Below are 22,357 nucleotides of genomic sequence, written 5' to 3' on the forward strand. Positions count from 1 at the left end.
GTATTACCGGAAAGCTTTGGAACTTCAGGCCTTCCTTTATATGGCCAAGGATGAAGGTACTTGCTCGTCCATTTGGAGAATTTGGGATCATTGATGTTATGCAACTCTTCGCTTTGGTGTTAATAAAAATGCTAGTATTCTTTTTATTTGAATAAAAAAATTGTTATGAATGCACTTTTGTTACTTGATGACTACCCATGATCAGATTTAATGGAAGGCTACAAGGCTGTTGAATTAAATATGGAGGATCAGATTAAAGGAGAAAGGTCATTGTGGGCACAATGTCAAGCAGTGGCCGATATGAAGTTTACATACGTGGTCTCATGTCAGCAATATGGGATTGACAAACGATCTGGAAATCCTCGTGCACAAGACATTCTAAGGCTTATGACAACATATGTGTTCCGGTATAGTCTTTTGTGGACGTCCCCGAACGCCCCGGGAGGATGAGTCCCGTTCTGTTCATTTGGGGTTACTACAATTCGGACTCGACTTGTGTCACGGTTCTTAATCTGAACCAAAGAGTCCAAATCTGGCAAATTGTTTTGAGAAACAGATTTTTGAAAAAGTAGTGCCAAACATGGACTGCTTTGCCAGATACTGAGTCGCCACCTAAATATTTTTTATGGGAGAATTTAGGAAACCCTGACTCGGTGCCGAAGGCCACATGTCCGTCATCACCGGAGTTGTCTCGGCTCGGGAGCTTGGGTACGATTGGGGAAGGTCAGCTATGAGCACCCCCTTTCGCCCGGTCCGAAGACCGGCCTCTACTAACCGTGATATCCGTATTTGAAAACTTTATGTGTTCTTATTCCAATTATTAGCCTAGAATTACTATGTTATGCGCGCAGCAAACAAGTATAGACTAGATTGCCTAATTTGGAAACAAACATTGCATATCCGTTTGTTTTGGAAAATGCTTTGGATTTGCTACTCGCAAGTAGGCTAAAACACGAATTTCAATGAGTTCTTCCAACTCAAACAATCCAACCTTCACCCACAGGCATCCAAGCAGTTTATAACACATAAGCATCTAGCCACATGTTAAGCATGCTGACATGGCAACATTCACACTCATGCGATATGCTAAAGCGGAAATACTTACATCGTACTCCGTGCCAAAACAAAGAACTCGTTAGCAAACATGCACGATCCAAGTTCATGTTAAGTGCCTAATGCATCGCATACAAAGTGTTGCTAGAATAGGCTCGGCTATCCTAAACATGGCATGTGAGAAATGCACAACTATCACATATTCAGTTTAGAATTTGAAGTACAAATGCAGTTAGCATGATGTACCGAGCCTAATGTATGTAATACAAATGTATGGATGCACACATGCATAGCATAAGGTATGCTAAATTAAACGTGCCCTAATACTAACCATCAAAGCAGGTAAGTAAAAGGGAAGAAAGAAGTGGGGATTGGAAGACATACACACCACCCACGCACACTTATTACAGATTTGCCCTCGCTCGGAGGGACCAAATAAATATTACAAATTAATTAACTACGCAAGCTAATTAATATTACAAATTAACTAATTTAATTAACAAATTAAATAAATTAATTAAAACAGGAAAATCGCCTCGGGAAACGTGCCGCCATGCATAGGCTGCCTCTGTTTTCCTTCCTTCACTCCTCTGGAGGCTGTCAAAACCTCAGGACTGCATCCCTGGACACTGGAGAGTACCACCGGTTGAGTGGAATCACCACCGGCACTGGTGTGTAGCCATCGGCACAAAATGAAGCTGTCGGCAGAGAAATTGTTGCTGGCCGGCACCTTACACTGCCGGTCGGCATAGTATTCCTGCAGAATCTGCAAATGACAGCAACAGAGGGCAAGGCAAAGCATGGCAGCACAATTCAAGGCATATATGCACCAACCATGTCCCTTATCATGATAATGACTCAAAGGGGCATGTGCCTCGATTCTCGGGCCATCAATCACGCATTTCCATGCATGATGGCCCAAAGAACCAAGTATGCAACTTTGCTTTCAAATGCAATGCAAGCCAAATCAAACCAAAGTCCTAATCCCTATCACCAAATCAAGGGACGAGGAATGCATGCAAGATGCAATGCAACCTAAGCATACAAACTAAGGATGCAACATGGCATGGTGACAAGCTTATGCAAGCATACAAGCATACATATGGCAATGCAAATAGATGGAAAGATGGACTTATACATGGATTAGGCAGCTCTAGTAAGGCCCAAAACAGTAGCCATAATGCCCAAAAACGAAGGCTAAACATACATGCACACATACACATGTTAAGGCCCAACACTTAGGCACAAAGCAAGCAACATTCATGCACACTTGAAAGAGGCAATCATGAACAATTGGCATGCAATGCGAGCTCTAAAATCATGTTATAAAATGATACCAAGTCATATTAAACAAGACAAGCAAGTGCATGCAAGCATGGTCCAAGTACTTGAAGCAAGTCATGAAGCTTTGAAGCATGTTTATAACAACAAACATGGCATGCATTAAACTACTAAAACATATTTTTAGCATGTCAAAACAAGGCCAAAGGACTCCTTAGATGGCATCTAAGTGGCTCAAATACAAAGGCATACATAAACACCGAAACATGGAGCATTGCTACACAAGCTTGAGAGGCATTAAAGATGCATGCAAGGCAATCAAACAAGCATGGAAATGGGACTGAAATGGCATATAGGATGATCCCAAATCACCAAAACAATGCAAAGATGCCATGCTACACATGCACATACCCAAGGCCAACAAGCCCAAGTACAAAGGAGCTATATCAAGCATGCCAAAATCAACCCAAACACCTATGGACAGACCTAAAACATGGCAAAATATGCACATAATCTTCACAAGACTAGGCCTAAAACATGCTCCAACAAAGGCTAACAACCTAAGGCACATTAAGGCATAAACAAGGCATTACAAGGCAACTATGCTAAGCATGCATGGAGTACCAAAACCAACTTAAAATCATGTTATATTATGGATATATAAGCATGAAAAACATCCTAAACATGCTCAACACACACTCAAGCATAGGCTTCCTTAAGAGGCCAAAATATGCCCTTTTCAAGGACAACAAGGAGAGGGGGTGGCCCTCTCCTTCTTGGGACTTCAAGGCATCATCTTCACCACTGAAATCCCTCAAGATTTCAGTGGTGAAGAGACCCCAACACCAAAATCCCGGAGCTAGCACAAAATGGCCAAAAATGAGGCCTTTCAAGGCCTAAGGGTGGTCAACTACCCTCAAACAACAAAACACTCTTAATAAACAATAAAGAGGGCCTAAAAACAGAACTTTTTTATGTTATACAATAAGCACAAAAACAGCTCTAAGACAAGTAGAAAATCAATGCAAAAATGGGGGAAAATGGGACTAGATTCTTACCCTTGATGACCCCTTCACAAATGGTGCTTCAATGGCCTCCTTTAGCTTGGATCCTACACCAAAACCTCAAAACCAGTCCTTTAGAACCTCAAGAGCCAAAGGAAGGTGAAACACTATGTGTTTGTGTGCAATAGTAAGACACAAAACACCTAGTGCACAAAATGAGAGGGAAAGAGAGATAGAAAATGTATCTAACTCAAACCCTAGAACCAGAGCTCAACAATGGCTGTTCTTGCTCTCAAAATCTCCCAAGTCTCTAACCTAAGTCCTCTCTTTTTGTTACAAGAGAGAGCCTCTCTCTATATGTCTTGTAAAGCTTACAAGACAAGCTTTACAAGAGGGAGATCCCTCCATACACATGTATGGAGGGATGCAACAGCAAGACAGCTGTCTAAAAATATCTGCAAAAGCAGATGAACAGCAATCGGCTTGCCAAAAATGCCATCTTGGCCAAAAAGAGTGCCGACCGGCACAAAATAGTGCTGACCGGCAACAAAAGGTGTCGGCCGGCAAACTACATTGCCGGTGGCAGCAAACACCAGCCGGTGGCCTCTAGTCACTGCCGGTGGTGAGTGGGGGATGGTCTACAAGCCCTACCTTGCCTCTCAAAGGCAAGATGCAAGTGTTTTCTGCAAAACCAGACACTAAACGGTCAAGTTCGGAGATCTTGAGACAAGGCGCGCGAGCCGAGGCCTCCGGGAACTCCAAACGAACACGAACATGGATAATCACCGAGTGTTCAAACGGTGACGTCCAAGTCTTGAGGATGGTCAAAAATGGGGTGTCTACAGTTGCCCCTCTTTGACAAAACTCAAAAGTCATAACAATGACGAGAGTGAATGTCAAAGCCCAGAGACAACCCATTTTTGACAAGGCCGAAGACTTAGACAAACATGCAAGACAATCAAGATATGCGCCCCAAGGCAGGGGCAAAATGCAAGACAATGCACAGAGCCGAGCATAACCTATGATCATGCAAAGAAAGCTGTAATGAAGCAAACATGCGACAGTTTTAAGCTAGCATACCAAACTACACTACAATGCAGAAAGGATGTAAGAGAATTATGGAATTCTCAATACGTCTCACTCGGAGATACAATACCTGTGCGGCTCGTCTGGTTACACCAGCCTCAAATGAACCGTACATACAATATCGTGCCTGCAAAGAAAACAAACTTAACAGGTACAATATCGTTAGCAACATGCATGACAATGCAAATGTGGATGCAAAACGAAATGCAATATATACAAAACAATGTATAAACAATGCAAATGAAGATGCAATGTAATTGAAACAATGCAAGCTACATGCAAAGCATTTGAATCGTGATCCAATCACGAGGGGTTCGAAACCACACCTATGTCAAACAGATTGATGGCGATAACAAGTCTGTCTACCATAGAATGGTCAACTGAACTATGAGCATTGTAGACAGACGCAAGAACAAGTATTGGGTGGAATTGACATAAGTGGGGAAACGACCCGCTGGAGAAAGGACTACGATTCTAATGCCGGATGCAAAAATTACACTACAATGTAATACATGAATATGGCACGCGGGCCAAATCAAATCTTGCCTAGGAAAGGCATGTACACATACAAACCATGTGTAACACAGAAAAGGTGCCGCAACCCTCAACCAACATATCAGCGTGGAATCGGCGCGATACACATGCAGAACTGTGTTTTAATATGAAAAGTAAGGGCACATACCAGACCAAGCTCAACCTGGAAAGGCGCAAGCCATAGGCGGAAGGTGATGCAATGAATACATGCAATCTACAATGCAATATCTACAAATATGCAATGGAGTGGATATGGATACAATGGATATGGCACGCAAGCCAAACCAAATCTTGCCTAGGAAAGGCATGTACACGTACGAGCCATGTGTAACACAGAAAAGGTGTCGCAACCCTCAACCAACATATCAGCGTGGAATCGGCGCGATACACATGCAGAACTGTGTTTTAACATGAAAAGTAAGGACACATACCAGACCAAGCTCAACCTGGAAAGGCGCAAGCCATAGGCGGAAGGCGATGCAGTGAATGCATGCAATCTACAATGCAAATGCATGACAATGCACTATGATGCAATGACTATGTTTGCAGTTTTCCCTATCTTACCAATAGGGCGATACACTAGGTTGGTTCAGTATCCAGGACTGAGGCGCAGACAAGCTGCCTCAATCTATGGGGTTTCCATACAGATTTCAAGCCGAGGGTACACCCCTGGGTATTTAAACCAGACTTTAGTCTCGGAACTCCCGAACCTTTGCGTTCTAGGCATAAGCCATTCGAACTCTAGTTTCCACCATCCCAGTTGGTCTTCTAGGAACTCACCGCGAACATAGGCAGGTGGCTTTACCAGACCACCAAAAGTCGTTCGGGCACGACAAACACCAAAGGAGTTGCACCTTTAGAGGATTCAAGGTCTCCTAGACCGGGATGCAAAATGTATGCATGACAATGCATTTTTTTTTTTGTTTTTTGAAATGCAAATGATGCAAGTGATGCATGTTGCATGGAATGCGCGACAACACGCGGCTTAAGATATGTACAAAGCAATAGTGTACACACCAATGCATTAAAGGTCTTGCACCTTCCAAGGATTTAAGGTCTCCTAGACCGTACGTGTTTAAGGTCTCGCCAGACCATGCGTGTTTAAGGTCTCGCCAGACCGTGCGTGTTTAAGGTCTCGCCAGACCGTGCATGTTTAAGGTCTCGCCAGACCGTGCCAGACCGTGCGTGTTTAAGGTCTCGCCAGACCGTGCGTGTTTAAGGTCTCGCCAGACCGGTGTATTGCACGACGGTATGATGCGCAAAATAGCGCAATGCGTTAGGCAACGCGAGTGCACAGGACAGTGCGATGGAATGCATGTAAAATGCAATGAGATGCGTAAAATAGCGCGAAATTTGAAATGCACAAAACAGTGCGATGCGCAGAACAGCGCGAGGTTTGAAATGCAATGCACAAAACAGTGCGATGCGCAAAACAGCGCGAGGTTTGAAATGCACAAAACAGTGCAATGCGCAGAACAGCGCGAGGTTTGAAATGCAATGCACAAAACAGTGTGACGATTTTGAAATGCACAAAACAGTGCGACGGTTTGAAATGCACAAAACAGTGCGATGCGCAGAACAGCGCGAACAATTTTGAAGTGCACAAAACAGTGCGACGATTTTGAAATGCACAAAACAGTGCGATGCGCAGAACAGCGCGAACAATTTTGAAATGCACAAAACAGTGCGATTGATATGCGATACACATGGGGCAACTTTTGGACCTTGCAAAAGCCAAAAGGATACGAAAAGGATACACCTTGCATGGGTTGAAGTGCTACGCACGGCAGATGTAGTCCGAAGTCAGAACGGAGGCCAGTCGAGCGTCGGGAATGCACTTTCCTGCACTTTCTTGAGCTATGAAGACCAAAAACTCCTCACATGGCCTAAACAAGGCTGTGGGAACATCACCGGCTGGGAGGGGAGGCCACCGGCTGGCCGCCGGCATAAAAATAAGTCCATCGGCACAAAAAAAGTGCCAGCCGGCACAAAACATTGCCGACCGGCAAACAGTTGCTGATGCGGGGCAATTTTGACTTTTCACCTTGGGTGTTATAAAATAGGGCTTCAAGCCCTATTTCCTCACTTCCCTACCGCCGAAATCCCTTGCTCTCTCTCTTTAGAGTGTTTCTCTCTCCCTTTTCGCCCGTTTCTTCGCGTTCTACGCTCGTTTCGTCGTCGGATTCGCGATTTCCTTCGCGTTTCGGACATTTTCCACCGATCACATTCTTGTTTCAATGCCTCGTTTGGCGTTCTCGCCTTTTCGGGGTTTGTTCCCCCCACTTTCCTCTTCATTCCTGTGCCTTTTCACATTCCGGCCTTCCCGGCCATTCCCGACCCTCTCGGGAGTTGACTTTTCAGTTGACTCTTCGCATTCCGGCCCGGTTTTCCTTCCTCCGGCCATTTTCTCATCATTTTCGATATGGCGGACGACATTCCACGTGGCGGGACTCCCCCGGACCACGAGATGGATCCCGGGGTCGAGCTCCTACCGTTGAGCGAGCGCCCGTTCGACCCGGCGACCTACCGGCCGGCGATCCATGTTCTGCCCCCCGACGGCCTGCGTCAGTTCCGGAGCTTCGAGAGGCACGTGGCGCCTGAGCTACTGCTGCGTGAGCCTACCTCCCACCTTTCATTCGGCACTTCCGAGGTAACTCTCTTTCTTCTGCTTTACTTTCCGCAATGTAGGATACAAAACTGTCATAGTTAGTTGTATTCTTTAACTGCTGACAACCGATATGCTGTAGACTGTAGTTGACTGTAAACATACATACAACTGGTATCTGCTTGAGACTGACACATGCACACACACTGCACTAGCCCCGAATCATTCAAACACACTGCGCTCACTGCATTCTACTGCATACACACTGGCACCCAGTATTTGTCTGAATCTGTTAGATTTGCACACAATGCTATATCTGTTCTGAAACACCCAAACACGCTGACACAGCACACGTATTTCACTGCAAGCATATCGGCACCCGGTATTTGCCTGAAACTCGTCAAACTTGCACACATGCTTTATCTGCTTTTTTTTTCAAAACTGCATTTTGAATGTTGACTTGCAATTGTTATTTTCTGTTTACAGGAGGGTTCCCATACCATTCGCAGGTATGGGAATACTGGTGCACGGGAGTGGTATGATGAGCTCCCTGACGCAGTCCGACGCATCGTAGACCGGGCGGGCTTCGGCACCTTCTGCCGAGGGCTCTCCAGGTTGTCCACATGCAGACCTCTCCTCGCCGCTCTGGCAGAGAGGTGGTGGGACACCACCGATTCTTTTCACTTCTCTACTGCAGGGGATATGACGATGACCCCTCATGATTTCTCGATGCTCACAGGCATCGGGGTGGGGGGTGATCCGATCCCTTTTGACATCGCGATGGATGAGTGGACCGCCGCTCAGGTCCATCTACTGGGGGAGGCGCCACCCCTAGCTCGCCCAGGTTTCGTCCGATACTCCTGGTTCGAGGTCCAGTTTCGAGTCCAGCCCGTGTTGGAGGAGGAGGCGCAGATGACCCCGGAGGACGTGGAGAGGTATGCTCGCGGCTTCCTCATGTTCCTGTTTGGGACTACCATCTTCGCCGATCGGGCGAACACCGTGCCTCTCTGTCTTCTCAGTGCATTGGTGGACGTCCAGGATATTCTGCACTATGATTGGGGCGGCGCTACTCTGGCCACCCTTTACGGGTACATGAGCTCGGCTTCACGCGGCAGCGGCCAGCTACTTGGAGGTTACTGGCGGGCTTGGGAGGTACACTTCTTCTCCGCTTTTTCATTCCTGTCTCGTACTTTCTGTACTCTGTACACTGCACACACTGTAGTCTGCTCTATACTTGCTGTATACTGTACACCCGGCACACACATACATTCTGCTTTACACTGACTGTACACTGCTCACACTGTACACTGCAAACAATACACTGCACAACACACGGCTCTGCCTTTTCTGCTTTATTCTGCCGGTCATACTGACATCTGTTTTGCAGTTGTGGGTTTACGCCTACTTTCCTAGGCTTGCCCCTGTGCCAGTTGCGGAGACTCCCCTGGCCGTCCCGTTTTCGAGTCGTTTCGACGGGAGATGCACTTGGCGACCACGGGAGACATTCGGCTTCTTCCGCCGATATTTCGACACCATCACCCCCGCGAAGGTATGCTTTACTTTCAGTTCATTTAAGCTTCGCTTTCCAACTGTATATTTCAATAACAGTAGATAACAAACTGTCTGCCATTTTCAGATCACTTGGCGGCCGTGGGCTTCTATGCCGGCGGCGATGCGGGGTCAGTTCCCTGGTGCGGAGGAGACCTCGCGTTTCCGGATTCTGCTTGAGGGCCCGGTCTGTCGGGCTTGGTACCTGGGGGAGCGTTTTCTACGCCAGACCCTAGGGTTACCTGAGCAGATAGTCCCGGTTCCCCCTCCTGCAGACATGAGGGAGACCGAGGGGCTCACCACTGAGCAGCTGGATGATTACTCCATCGGCTGGGAGGAGGCCGGCTTTCGAGGCACTGGAGACTATCAGGAGTATGTGCGGACGTACCTGATCCGCCCCCTGAGCGGCCGTCGAGCAGAGGGGGCCAGGCCTGTGGCATCGGTGGCTGGGGCCGGAGCGGGAGCAGGGGCTGGATCTTCGAGGAGGGCCCGGGTCCGTGGTAGGGGTGGAGTGCAGGGAGGACGGGGAGCTGGCTGGCCTGCCCTGCCTGCTGTACTGACTTTCCAGGGGCAGGGTGGGTCGACCTATCAGATCCCCTTCGCCCTCCACCGGCTGGTCACGAGTTCATTGATGTCCCCGACTTACCTCCGGTACGTATTACTGCATTTTTGTACAGTTATTCATCTCAGTTTACTTGATATTCCACAGAATATTGATGCATCTGATACTTTTGCAGGCTTCTTCTGGGTACACCCGTCAGTCGTTGGCGATGAATGCCTCGATGATGGGGATGCTCCCGCGGACATTTGATCTCCTAGCCCTCTACAGCATACCGGTATGTTCTTCTGACATTGGCCTCAAACCACTTATACACTGCTTTGCATAATCTGACGCATGGCACAACATCTGATACACTGATCTCACAGCATCTGATACACTACATACACTGCATTCTGCACCGTACTCTGTACTGATAAACTGCTCACGGCATTCTCATACTGCACTTATATACTGCATTCTGCACTGTTAAACTGCCCACGACATTCATACACTGTACTCACACGCTGTATTCTGCACTAATAGACTGCTCACGGCATTCACACTGTACTCATATACTGCATTCTGCACTGTTAAACTGCTCACAGTATACTGATGCATTTCCCTTTTATGTACTTTTTCAGCCTCCTTTCCAAATTCCCATGGCGGGAGGTGCTCCAGCGGGACCTTCTGTCCCTGCTCGGGGGAGAGATGAGGAGGGTAGGATATTTCCCCATACCAGGGGAGGGCGTACTCATGTCGGGAGTAGCTCGCGAGCTCCAGTCCCGGGTGATGATGATGATGACGAGGAGTCAGAGGCAGAGGCGGAGGCAGAGGCGGAGTCCGAGTCATCAGAGGAGGAGACCGGAGGCGGTTCTAGCTCGGGCTCTGACGACGACGCTGATGATGCTCCTGGACCCTCGTCCAGGAAGAGGACCAGGACGGACTGACGGCTCCCCGGAGTGCTTGACATGGATGCAGATTTTTGCTATCTTCTTCTTTCTTGTACTTTTCTTTTTGTTGGTAGATAGATTACCTTGTACTACCGTAGGCAGATTTTTGTTTCCAAAACTTGTACATTTCAAAAGATAATGAAATGAAACGGACTTTTTATCTGAAAAAGTGTTTACATTTACACATTTCATGCATTGCATCGCATCTCATCATGTTACACCTCAATGTAAATGAAATTGATTAGCTGTCTGAAAATTGAACACTTGCACTGCAATAATCAGATAACTTAAACAGCCAACAGCCAAAATAACCCAAGCAGCCCACTGCCTGATTCTGGACACACAGCCCTTGCTCTACTGGGGATTAATCTGTATACAGCCCTTAGCACAGCATTCGGTTCATCCTGCACACGGCAAATTCTAAACAAACGGTCCAATCTGACAGGACGGACCTCAAAGATGGAACCGGTTGGAGTCGAAACACGCTCAAATGTAGAGAATGGCACAGCATTCTTGAGCATAAATGATTTTTGAAATCGAATGAGGGTTTTTCAGATCGGGATGTCGAGCCTACAACTGAACACAGCGAGGAGGACTCAAATATAGGTACACGACCTAAACACCACGAGACACGCTCGGAAAAGACTAAAAACAAAAGACGAGAGCGTCAAATCAAAGAAACACGACACACAGACGCGTGAACGAAGATGGGGGACCTCAGATCACGAGGGGCCAGTTTCTCTAGGCATTGTTTCCCACCCTTTCTGATTTGTGATTCTCACATCACTCAACTCTCAAGCTCGGATTTTCTCTCAAAACCCTTTTCCTCACTTTTCTCTCAACTTACACCTCTCTATTCTTCATTCTCTCATTTTCCATCCCTCCCCGGGGTGACTGATGAATGAACAGGGAGTTGCGGGTTCACGCCCGATGCCGTTAGCTCACAGCTATTTTTTGTGGCGGGCAGAGCGCCCTTCTGGCAAGTACGTCGATGACGGGGGAAAGACAGAACGCCTGGCTCGACTGTGCCCCTAGTTCATCATTTTAACCATTCTTTGTTTTTGCTTTCTACTAAAACAGTTTTGATCAAAATGAGAGTCGGATTAACGTACTTGTTCGATTTTTGATTTGAAAAGCATGCAAGTCAGGCAGCAAGCACTGAAAGTTTTCCTTTTTGGGTCCAAGACAATGGTCCAGTTTTGGAAAATGAAATAGTTTTCGAGAAAATAGTCAACCTCAGTAAAAATTTTCAAAAACTATTTTTTTCAAACAGCTGATGCTCGACAAGCATGGAGCTTACCCTTCGAGATGCGCAACCTCGGATCGGAGGCAATGGAAAATTGCCCCTGGTTTGAAGGGGGGGGAGGCAACGGAAAGTTGCCCCTGGTTTGAATGGCGGCTCACGGCGGCTCGCGGCAACGGAAAGTTGCCCCTTGTTTGGGATGGTGCCGTAGCAATCTGTAAACAGTCTTCATTGGCAGTGGTCGAACTCTTGGACACAGCGATGACGAAGATGGTCACAACAAATATATGGACACAATCACCTTGAAGGGTGTCGGCCACTGGACTTTGGGGATGAAATCGAAACCATTGCATGGACTGAGACGCTATGAAAGCGTTGGGGGCTGGACTTCATGATGAAGTTGCCTACGTATCCCAAACATGGGAATCAAGCCTTACGTAGTTCCGGCTAAGGTACACTCGGGTATTTTAACCTTCACTTTGTTTGGCTCTTACTTTTGCCAAGGCGCCCAATGCGGGTTTTCGACCTTGCGAGTTTCTTTTCATTTTTTATTTCTTTTTCATTTCTTTTTCTTTTCTTTTTTGCATTTTTTGTCTTTTTCTTTTCTTTTTTTTATTTCTTTTCTTTTCTTCTTCTTTTTTTTTGTATTTTTGCTTCTTATTTTCTTTTTTGCATCTTTTTTGTATTTTTGCTTTTTTGTATTTTTCTCTTGCTCTAACTTTTTCCTGGGTCTCCCTTCCGGGTTTTCGGCCAGCGAGCCTCTCGAAGGGTAAAAGTGCAGCAAGTCCATGCCAAATGGTTTTTTGAAGTTGAAGCCTCTCTGTGTCTAGGGGAACGGCTGTTGTACTGATTTGCGGAGAATCCATCCCGGTTGCTCCACGAGCTTCTTCCGGCGAGATCTACTCCTTCTGATTTGGTTTTTGGTGCCTCTTGCTCGAGGGCTACTTCAAAATTGGCCACACGGGCCTTTCACGGCGTTTGTCCGTTGAACTTTATGAACGTTCTGAACGGGTTCAAAGTCGGAAAACAAATAGGTTGAATCTTGAGGCTGAGAGCGATCCTAGGCTGCGCGACCTCAAGAGGGATTCCACACAAGTCTTCACAGGGCCGCACAAAACATTTGTTTTTTAAAGTTTTTAAGAAAGCGATAAATCGCTCGCGCCGAAGATAGTGTGGAACCAATCTGGATCAGGCCAGGATCCTTCCCAGTACTCACGCCGACAAGCATGATTTCATTCATAAAAAGGCTTAGCACGCCTTTCTTTCTCTCAAAATGATCAAAATTTTGGCAAAACCCGAGGAATTCCTTCCTCTTCGTTTTCATCACCGCAGTGTTCAAAAAGTTTGTTTTTTGAAAAACTTAGGTTAATGCAATGAGTTTGGCACGCAGGAGAGTAGGCGAGATGTACTGTCAGCCCAATCAAATTCTCTAGCACTTATGCTGAAAGCAAGCATGAAGTTTGAGATAGCAACAGCTGTTTCAATCGGCTTTGTTGGTGTAACTGGCTCCTCGGCAGAAACAGACTCAAAACAAAAACAGATAATAATTACAAAAAAAACGGTGTTCGAGGCAACAACCCCTGAATCACCTGGTATTATATACAACGGGGACTGACTCGATACAACCAGACAGACCCTTAAGCAAAAAAGATTGACTCAAGACAAAGAGACAGACTCAAAACAAAAGACTGACTCGACATCCAAGCCAGGATTTACAAAACTCGATTTCACCGATGCTCAAAAATGCGTGCCAGACGCTTCAAAAAAAAACACCAAATGTTGCCCGCAGGCGGTCCACTTCACATACTCGCAGTATCTGAGCCCTCGAAATCCAACAACTGAGTGGTGACGGGCTTGCCTGAGGTGGGTGGTAGGATAACCTTGTTATCAATCAAATCCTGCACTTCATGACGAAGGCGGGAACATCCATCGGTACTGTGACCGGACTGTTGATGGTACGCGCAGTACAAGGTAGCATCATGAGTGGCGGGGAGATTCTTCGGGAGTGGCCGAGGCTCCAAAGGCTTAAGATGCCCATTCTTCGCCAGTATTAGCAATGCCCTAGACAAAGGCATGTGGAGGTCGTGAAAGACCCTGCGCCCTCGGGGCAGGTACTTTGCAGTTTGAGGATTCTTGCCAGATGCGCTGGCGAAAGGATCGGCTGGCGCTGCCTTGGCTTTTTGAACCTTTCCCGGTGCAGGGTTGGGAACTACAGGAATTGTCTGGGCATGACGGGGCCCATCCCGATTTTCTACCTGACTTGAACTGCCTTTGTTTGGAGCGGGGAAAGCATCATCCACAACTTTGATCACGATTGCGGATGTTTGTTGCTTGTTCATCCCTCTGACTTTCAGAGCCTCGACTGCCCACAGCAGTTGTTCAATAGGGTCGGCGTCTACCTTTGCCTTGTCTTTTCCTCTAGCCTCAGCTTGATCAAGGGTCGGGGTTGATGCTGGCATGTCGCGGCTGTAGCTGGAAGCCACCTCTGGCTGGCTGAGCTCTATCACAATCCGCCCCAGTAGCGAGGGCTCCTGTGGTACGAAATTCCCGGCATATGGCGCCGCTGGCGGCGAAGCCGACATTCCATAAGCGAGGTCCGCCACAGACCTTTGGAGATCGCCTATCATCCCCATCAATTCGAAGGTGGTGGGCTCACGAGCCTGGTATAACTGGGGAGCCCAAACCGGGTGCACAACGGGCGACCTGGGCGGGTATGACATACTAATGCTGGCCTCACTCTGCGGAGCGGTCCCCTGCTCCAATGCAGCCGTCATAACCACAATTTCTTCTGAATTTTGTGCCGCCATAAATCCTGCCTCAGCAAAGGGGAGACACTGGCTATTCTGTATCAATTCTGCAACTTTCTGAACTGAAAGGAAAAACAGACAGCATTTCAGCCCAAATTGATCAAACGCGGGTGTAGCCACACTACTGTAACCTACTGCTGATCACTGTTCCCAGAAATCACTGTTCCCGAAAACCGAACCGATACCCGCGGATAACTGATTCTCACAACTGATACTGATACTGGTGTCCCCAGGTTTGATACTCAAACTCGCAAACTGGCATGTGCTTTTCCTGTAGAAACACATTCTAGAAGCACATAGCAAGTAAAGAGAGCTCAATCACCCCTATGTTGGGGTAGGGTTTCCCTGTCCTATTTTGTCAGGAGCTAGGGTTTCACTACGCACACAGCGGTTTCAAACAACTTAGCATCGGGTAAGCAACCTGTCCTAATTTGGAATGGTCACTATGGATCCGAAAATGTACTAGGTCGAGTGGTCAAAATGGGTGCCTCGGTAAAACCGGGGTTTGTGTTCCCATACTGTCAGAGCCCATAGCCGGTCAGCCTTATGGACATGCCTTGACAAGGCAAGCCTCCGGCAAACCGTTCAGGAATGGCAGATGGCAAACACTGTGTTCCTAGGCGCACCAATGCACATGCAATGCAAAGAAACACATAACCGAAATCAAAACAGGATATCATGAGTTCGAGTCAAGCTCTCTAAAAATCCCCAGCAGAGTCGCCAGAAACTGTAGACGTCCCCGAACGCCCCGGGAGGATGAGTCCCGTTCTGTTCATTTGGGGTTACTACAGTTCGGACTCGACTTGTGTCACGGTTCTTAATCTGAACCAAAGAGTCCAAATCTGGCAAATCGTTTTGAGAAACAGATTTTTGAAAAAGTAGTGCCAAACATGGACTGCTTTGCCAGATACAGAGTCGCCACCTAAATATTTTTTATGGGAGAATTTAGGAAACCTTGACTCAGTGCCGAAGGCCACATGTCCGTCATCACCGGAGTTGTCTCGGCTCGGGAGCTTGGGTACGATCGGGGAAGGTCAGCTATGAGCACCCCCTTTCGCCCGGTCCGAAGACCGGCCTCTACTAACCGTGATATCCGTATTTGAAAACTTTATGTGTTCTTATTCCAATTATTAGCCTAGAATTACTATGTTATGCACGCAGCAAACAAGTATAGACTAGATTGCCTAATTTGGAAACAAACATTGCATATCCGTTTGTTTTGGAAAATGCTTTGGATTTGCTACTCGCAAGTAGGCTAAAACACGAATTTCAATGAGTTCTTCCAACTCAAACAATCCAACCTTCACCCACAGGCATCCAAGCAGTTTATAACACATAAGCATCTAGCCACATGTTAAGCATGCTGACATGGCAACATTCACACTCATGCGATATGTTAAAGCGGAAATACTTACATCGTACTCCGTGCCAAAACAAAGAACTCGTTAGCAAACATGCACGATCCAAGTCCATGTTAAGTGCCTAATGCATCGCATACAAAGTGTTGCTAGAATAGGCTCGGCTATCCTAAACATGGCATGTGAGAAATGCACAACTATCACATATTCAGTTTAGAATTTGAAGTACAAATGCAGTTAGCATGATGTACCGAGCCTAATGTATGTAATACAAATGTATGGATGCACACATGCATAGCATAAGGTATGCTAAATTAAACGTGCCCTAATACTAACCATCAAAGCAGGTAAGTAAAAGGGAAGAAAGAAGTGGGGATTGGAAGACATACACACCACCCACGCACACTTATTACAGATTTGCCCTCGCTCGGAGGGACCAAATAAATATTACAAATTAATTAACTACGCAAGCTAATTAATATTACAAATTAATTAATTTAATTAACAAATTAAATAAATTAATTAAAACAGGAAAATCGCCTCGGGAAACGCGCCGCCATGCATAGGTTGCCTCTGTTTTCCTTCCTTCACTCCTCTGGAGGCTGTCAAAACCTCAGGACTGCATCCCTGGACACTGGGGAGTACCACCGGCTGAGTGGAATCACCACCGGCACTGGTGTGTAGCCATCGGCACAAAATGAAGCTGTCGGCAGAGAAATTGTTGCCGACTGACACCTTACACTGCCGGTCGGCATAGTATTCCTGCAGAATCTGCAAATGACAGCAACAGAGGGCAAGGCAAAGCATGGCAGCACAATTCAAGGCATATATGCACCAACCATGTCCCTTATCATGATAATGACTCAAAGGGGCATGTGCCTCGATTCTCAGGCCATCAATCACGCATTTCCATGCATGATGGCCCAAAGAACCAAGTATGCAACTTTGCTTTCAAATGCAATGCAAGCCAAATCAAACCAAAGTCCTAATCCCTATCACCAAATCAAGGGACGAGGAATGCATGCAAGATGCAATGCAACCTAAGCATACAAACTAAGGATGCAACATGGCATGGTGACAAGCTTATGCAAGCATACAAGCATACATATGGCAATGCAAATAGATGGAAAGATGGACTTATACATGGATTAGGCAGCTCTAATAAGGCCCAAAACAGTAGCCATAATGCCCAAAAACGAAGGCTAAACATACATGCACACATACACATGTTAAGGCCCAACACTTAGGCACAAAGCAAGCAACATTCAAGCACACTTGAAAGAGGCAATCATGAACAATTGGCATGCAATGCGAGCTCTAAAATCATGTTATAAAATGATACCAAGTCATATTAAACAAGACAAGCAAGTGCATGCAAGCATGGTCCAAGTACTTGAAGCAAGTCATGAAGCTTTGAAGCATGTTTATCACAACAAACATGGCATGCATTAAACTACTAAAACAGATTTTTAGCATGTCAAAACAAGGCCAAAGGACTCCTTAGATGGCATCTAAGTGGCTCAAATACAAAGGCATACATAGACACCGAAACATGGAGCATTGCTACACAAGCTTGAGAGGCATTAAAGATGCATGCAAGGCAATCAAACAAGCATGGAAATGGGACTGAAATGGCATATAGGATGATCCCAAATCACCAAAACAATGCAAAGATGCCATGCTACACATGCACATACCCAAGGCCAACAAGCCCAAGTACAAAGGAGCTATATCAAGCATGCCAAAATCAACCCAAACACCTATGGGCAGACCTAAAACATGGCAAAATATGCACATAATCTTCACAAGACTAGGCCTAAAACATGCTCCAACAAAGGCTAACAACCTAAGGCACATTAAGGCATAAACAAGGCATTACAAGGCAACTATGCTAAGCATGCATGGAGTACCAAAACCAACTTAAAATCATGTTATATTATGGATATATAAGCATGAAAAACATCCTAAACATGCTCAACACACACTCAAGCATAGGCTTCCTTAAGAGGCCAAAATATGCCCTTTTCAAGGACAACAAGGAGAGGGGGTGGCCCTCTCCTTCTTGGGACTTCAAGGCATCATCTTCACCACTGAAATCCCTCAAGATTTCAGTGGTGAAGAGACCCCAACACCAAAATCCCGGAGCTAGCACAAAATGGCCCAAAATGAGGCCTTTCAAGGCCTAAGGGTGGTCAACTACCCTCAAACAACAAAACACTCTTAATAAACAATAAAGAGGGCCTAAAAACAGAAATTTTTTATGTTATACAATAAGCACAAAAACAGCTCTAAGACAAGTAGAAAATCAATGCAAAAATAGGAGAAAATGGGACTACATTCTCACCCTTGATGACCCCTTCACAAATGGTGCTTCAATGGCCTCCTTTAGCTTGGATCCTACACCAAAACCTCAAAACCAGTCCTTTAGAACCTCAAGAGCCAAAGGAAGGTGAAACACTAGGTGTTTGTGTGCAATAGTAAGACACAAAACACCTAGTGCACAAAATGAGAGGAAAAGAGAGATAGAAAATGTATCTAACTCAAACCCTAGAACCAGAGCTCAACAATGGCTATTCTTACTCTCAAAATCTCCCAAGTCTCTAACCTAAGTCCTCTCTTTTTGTTACAAGAGAGAGCCTCTCTCTATATGTCTTGTAAAGCTTACAAGACAAGCTTTACAAAAGGGAGATCCCTCCATACACGTGTATGGAGGGATGCAACAGCAAGACAGCTGTCTAAAAATATCTGCAAAAGCAAATGAACAGCAATTGGCCGACTAAAAATGTCATCTTGGCCAAAAAGAGTGCCGACCGGCACAAAATAGTGCTGACCGGCAACAAAAGGTGCCGGCCGGCAAACTACATTGCCGGTGGCAGCAAACACCAGCCGGTGGCCTCTAGCCACTGTCGGTGGTGGGTGGGGGATGGTCTACAAGCCCTACCCTGCCTCTCAAAGGCAAGATGCAAGTGTTTGGTGCAAAACCAGACACTAAACGGTCAAGTTCGGAGATCCTGAGACAAGGCGCGCGAGCCGAGGCCTCCGGGAACTCCAAACAAACACGAACATGGATAATCACCGAGTGTTCAAACGGTGACGTCCAAGTCTTGAGGACGGTCAAAAATGGGGTGTCTACAGTGATTGTCATAATTTACCATTGTCATATTTCCTTGTCACAGGTATCCATCTCTTCGTGTAGCTTACATTGATGAGGATGAAGAACCCAGCAAAGATGCATCTAAAAAAATTAACCAGAAGGTTTACTATTTTGAGCTAGTGAAGGCTGCTTTGCCTAAGTCTGCTAATTCTTCAGAGGCAGTACAGAATTTGGATCAGGTAAAAACTAAGGCTCTCTTTTAAAACAGACTTTGGATCAGTAGTTTTAAATTTAATAGGAGATAAGATAGTGTCAACCAAATACTACTCTACTTGATAGTGCTTAGATTGCTTACTGAGGTCATGAGATTTGCTAGAATTGAACTAAGGCATTGTCACTCCTGTAACTGATATTTGCACATCATTCTTCAACCACACTCTCTGATATGGTGAAAATGAATTACAAAGTAAATAAACCATGAATTTGTGACAAGTTATTTACTTGAAAGTGTTGCTACCCAAAATCGCTTGGAAGAATCTACTGTTGCACGTAAATAACTACTATGCTCTCATAAGGCACACTTGAAAATTATATAGATTTCCACATTTAATTAATTTGAGTCTCTTCCCAAAGAATAATGCTTCTTCATCTTTAATTCTGCTGGTCTGCTGTAGTCTGCTGCTGCTGCCGGTGTGCTGCTGCAAAATTTTGCTGGGCTGCTGCTGCTGCAATGTTGCTGTGAAGCGGGCTGCTACTAGATACTGGTCTGCTGCAAATTTGGGTTGTTAGTTTCATGTTTTCATTTTGTTATCTGCTATTTTTACTATGGGTTCACAATTTGGATGTATTTGAGTATTTTAGCGAGTTTACCCTTTTAGGTTTTATACGACACTTCCAAAAGCATATTTTTCAGCAGTGTTTTTTTGCCTACACATCAACTTTAGGTGATTTAATATCAATGTTATTAGTTTTTAATAGTAGTGCCTGAGGGATGCCTCTTGTAAATATGTAAATCTTATACAAAAATATATATGATTTTCAATTTTTTTTGCCGCTACAAATTTGTCGTTGCCAAAAGTAAAGCTTTCTCGACAAACAACTTGTCGGTAAATGTGTAGCTAAAAGTTTATTTTTGCCTACTCATATTGTGTTGCTAAAAGTGTATTTTTTGCCAATGCCAGTTTGTCGTTGCCAAAACTTAAGCTTTATCGACAACCAAATCGTTGGCAAATGGCAACATTTATCGACGTAAATGTGTCGCTAAAAGTTACTTTTGCCCACTCATATTGTGTTGGTAGAAGTGTATTTTTTGCCAATGCCAATTTGTCGTTGCCAAAAGTAAAGCTTTAGCGACAAACAAAACTTCGGCAAATGGCAACATTTACCGACATAAATGTGTTGCCAAAAGTTTACTTTTGCCGACGCATATGTTGTTGCTAAAAGAATATTTTTTGCCCATGCAAATTTGCGTCGCGAAAAGTGCCACACAATCATCATATTTGAATGACTTTTACCAACGCAAGGTAAATTGCCGACGATGGATGAAGGCTTTTATCAACGACTATGTTCGTTGCTAAAGGCATTACTTTTACCAACGCAATGATAATTTCGTCGGCAAAAACTTTTGCCAACTCACTTTTGCCTACGGGTTGCCAACGTAGCTTTGTGTGTTGGAAAAACTCTTTGCCAACGAATTTTTCCTTTTAGCAACATATTTTGTTGCGTTGCGAAAAATGCAATTTCTTGTAGTGTATGGACAAAGTTTTAAACTTTGCTTCCGTTTGGCCCTTTTACTCTGATGAGTTATGTCTATTTTGGTTTGAGGCCGTAGGTAATCTTAGGATTACTGGCCGGTTATGTCCTTAACCCATAGGGGTCATGACAATAAATGTCTTCCATATACAGAACAAATACTCTTTGCACATCACAATAAATAACCCACTGCATAATAAAGCTTTTCCAAGGATTTGAAATTATTTTGCTGTAAGTATGCCGAGGCCAAGTTGCTACCTATAGCCAATAAACCACCTACACGCAAAATAAATAATAAGCCATTATCAACAAAAAAAAATTATAGACAGGTTTTCATTATAGACAGGAATTTGGGGTCAATGTCTTTATCCCCTCACACTTGTCGATACCAAACTCAATTGATCTTCCTTCTTTTTTCTTTTTCTTTTTTTTAAGGGGTCACGACTTGTGTAAAATGAAATTGAACATTGAACATTGAATTTTGTCTTTGGTGTCTTACCTTCTTTGCAACTGGTTCCAATCATTTTAAGGAGGACTGCAAATAGTAGATGGCCATTACGATCATTATAATTTAATTAATAGTCGATGTTGTTATATCCTAATGATCATTAGAATTATTTTGGGTGTATACATCTAACAGCTGAATAATTTGATTCAATTCATATTTTAGTCATCATGTGGCTAGTGGTGATTAAGTCTTGTTTGTTTGCAAATTGATTATTGTAATAATGTGTTAATAGGGTGCTTAGATCTTGAGAAATTTGTGGAGTTCAAACTTGTTAAAAGGACAAAAGTTACCCATAATGTTGCAAGGTTCAGATTTTCCCTTCCAACGCCGACCTCAGTCTTGGGTCTTCTTGTTGGGCACCACATAAGATGCAGGTTCATGTTTTAACTGCCTTTTCTATATTTTAATGTTCAGTAATTCTATTCGATATATATATATATATATATATATTTTTAGGTTCAAATCACTCATGATGCAGTTGCTGAGTTATTATTCCCAATACAAATTGCTTCATGAAGCCAAAGACCACTATGCTTATATGGCAACTAGTTTTTCTTCGGAACTACTCATATTTATAGCACTATTTTTACTAATATGTCTATTTTTATGTTGGGCAGAGGAAACGACAGTGAAGGTGAAGCAGTTATCGGACGACATACCCCAATTACTTTAGATTCAGATCTCGGTTACTTTGAACTTGTTTTAAAGGTACACATTAATTTGTATTTGAAAACTCTCTCCCATGGCTATTAATATTGATTCTTTAAATTCCTCTTACACATTAATTTGTTTGCAAACTAATTATTGTAATCATTATTTTACACAAAATGACTATTAATATGGATTCTTTAGATTCCTCTTACATTTTCACACTGTAGAAACCAATTTACCAACAGGAAAAGAGAAAAAAAAGAAGGAGAAGGAAACGAGAAGAAAAACAGGTGTTAAGTTTTTTGTGCTCTGAATAGAGTAATGCAAAGGACAATCCTTCAC

At 44.7% G+C, this 22,357-nt stretch overlaps 1 protein-coding gene across 1 annotated transcript in view; it reads left to right on the plus strand.

The window, feature by feature from the left end:
- The window catches only part of LOC114306620 (callose synthase 3-like), a 22,332-nt gene extending 20 nt beyond the window's left edge, over positions 1–22,312 (plus strand). The window contains exons 1-7 of the mRNA XM_082907583.1: positions 1–56; positions 206–401; positions 19,187–19,343; positions 19,779–19,836; positions 21,597–21,669; positions 21,982–22,072; positions 22,217–22,312. The exon at positions 1–56 is cut by the window's left edge and continues 20 nt beyond it. Of these exons, the coding sequence (XP_082763709.1) occupies positions 1–56; positions 206–401; positions 19,187–19,343; positions 19,779–19,836; positions 21,597–21,669; positions 21,982–22,072; positions 22,217–22,312 (727 nt within the window). The remainder of the gene's footprint in view (positions 57–205; positions 402–19,186; positions 19,344–19,778; positions 19,837–21,596; positions 21,670–21,981; positions 22,073–22,216) is intronic.
- Positions 22,313–22,357: the final 45 nt, after the last annotated feature.

The sequence above is a fragment of the Camellia sinensis genome, chromosome 1, assembly GCF_055761805.1.
Source record: "Camellia sinensis isolate YWXY chromosome 1, ASM5576180v1, whole genome shotgun sequence".
NCBI classification, from domain to species: Eukaryota; Viridiplantae; Streptophyta; class Magnoliopsida; order Ericales; family Theaceae; genus Camellia; species Camellia sinensis.